This window comes from Nestor notabilis, unplaced genomic scaffold, assembly GCF_000696875.1.
Source record: "Nestor notabilis isolate BGI_N333 unplaced genomic scaffold, ASM69687v1 scaffold19105, whole genome shotgun sequence".
In the NCBI taxonomy this organism is placed as follows: domain Eukaryota; kingdom Metazoa; phylum Chordata; class Aves; order Psittaciformes; family Psittacidae; genus Nestor; species Nestor notabilis.
In genome coordinates, this window is record NW_009930806.1 from 724 (window position 1) to 1,562 (window position 839).

Sequence of the window (839 nt, forward strand, 5' to 3'; positions counted from 1 at the left end):
TACGCGGCCACCACCACCCCCTTCACGCCCCTGACGCTGCGGGTGAAGCCGAAGCGAGTTGGGGTTTTTGTGGATTACGAGGCTGGAAAAGTGGCTTTTTACAACGTGACCGATCGCTCCCACATCTACACCTTCACCGACACCTTCACCGAGAAGATCTGGCCCCTCTTCTATCCCGGGATCCGCGCAGGCAGGAAGAACGCGGCGCCGCTCGTCATCCGCTCGCCCACCGACTGGGAATGACCGGGAAGAGCCGTGGCAGAGGGGAGGCGCTTCCACTGGGATTCGGCACTCCCGAGGTCCGGGATGCAGCGATCCCTCCCTGCTGGGATCTGGCTTTCCAAGGTCCGGGATGCAGTGATCCATCCCAGCTGGGATGTGACATCTGGTACCACTGGGATCCAGTGATCCAGCACTACTTGGGTTTGGCTCTTCAAGGTCTGGGATGTGGTGATCCGTTCCTGCAGCTCTCTGACGTTGGTACAACTGGGATGCAGTGATCCATCCCTGCTGGGATTCGGCTCTCCCGAGGTCTGGGATGCAGTGATCCATCCCTGCTGGGATTCGGCTCTCCCAAGGTCTGGGATGCAGTGATCCATCCCTGCTGGCATCTGGCTCTCCAAGGTCTGGGATGCAGTGATCCATCCCTGCTGGGATTCGGCTCTCCCGAGGTCTGGGATGCAGTGATCCATCCCTGCTGGCATTTGGCTCTCCAAGGTCTGGGATGCAGTGATCCATCCCTGCAGCTGACATTGGTACCACTGGGATCCAGTGATCCAGCACTCCTGGGATTTGGCTCTCTGACATCTGGCACCACTGAGACCCAGGGATCCATCCCT

The 839-nt window shown here is 59.6% G+C and overlaps 1 protein-coding gene across 1 annotated transcript in view; it reads left to right on the top strand.

Moving 5' to 3' along the window:
* The window catches only part of LOC104406572 (E3 ubiquitin-protein ligase TRIM39-like), a gene marked incomplete at its 5' end in the record, with an annotated part of 865 nt that extends 622 nt beyond the window's left edge, over positions 1-243 (top strand). Inside the window, one exon of the mRNA XM_010015602.1 lies at positions 49-243. Within this exon, the coding sequence (XP_010013904.1) occupies positions 49-243 (195 nt within the window). The remainder of the gene's footprint in view (positions 1-48) is intronic.
* Positions 244-839: the final 596 nt, after the last annotated feature.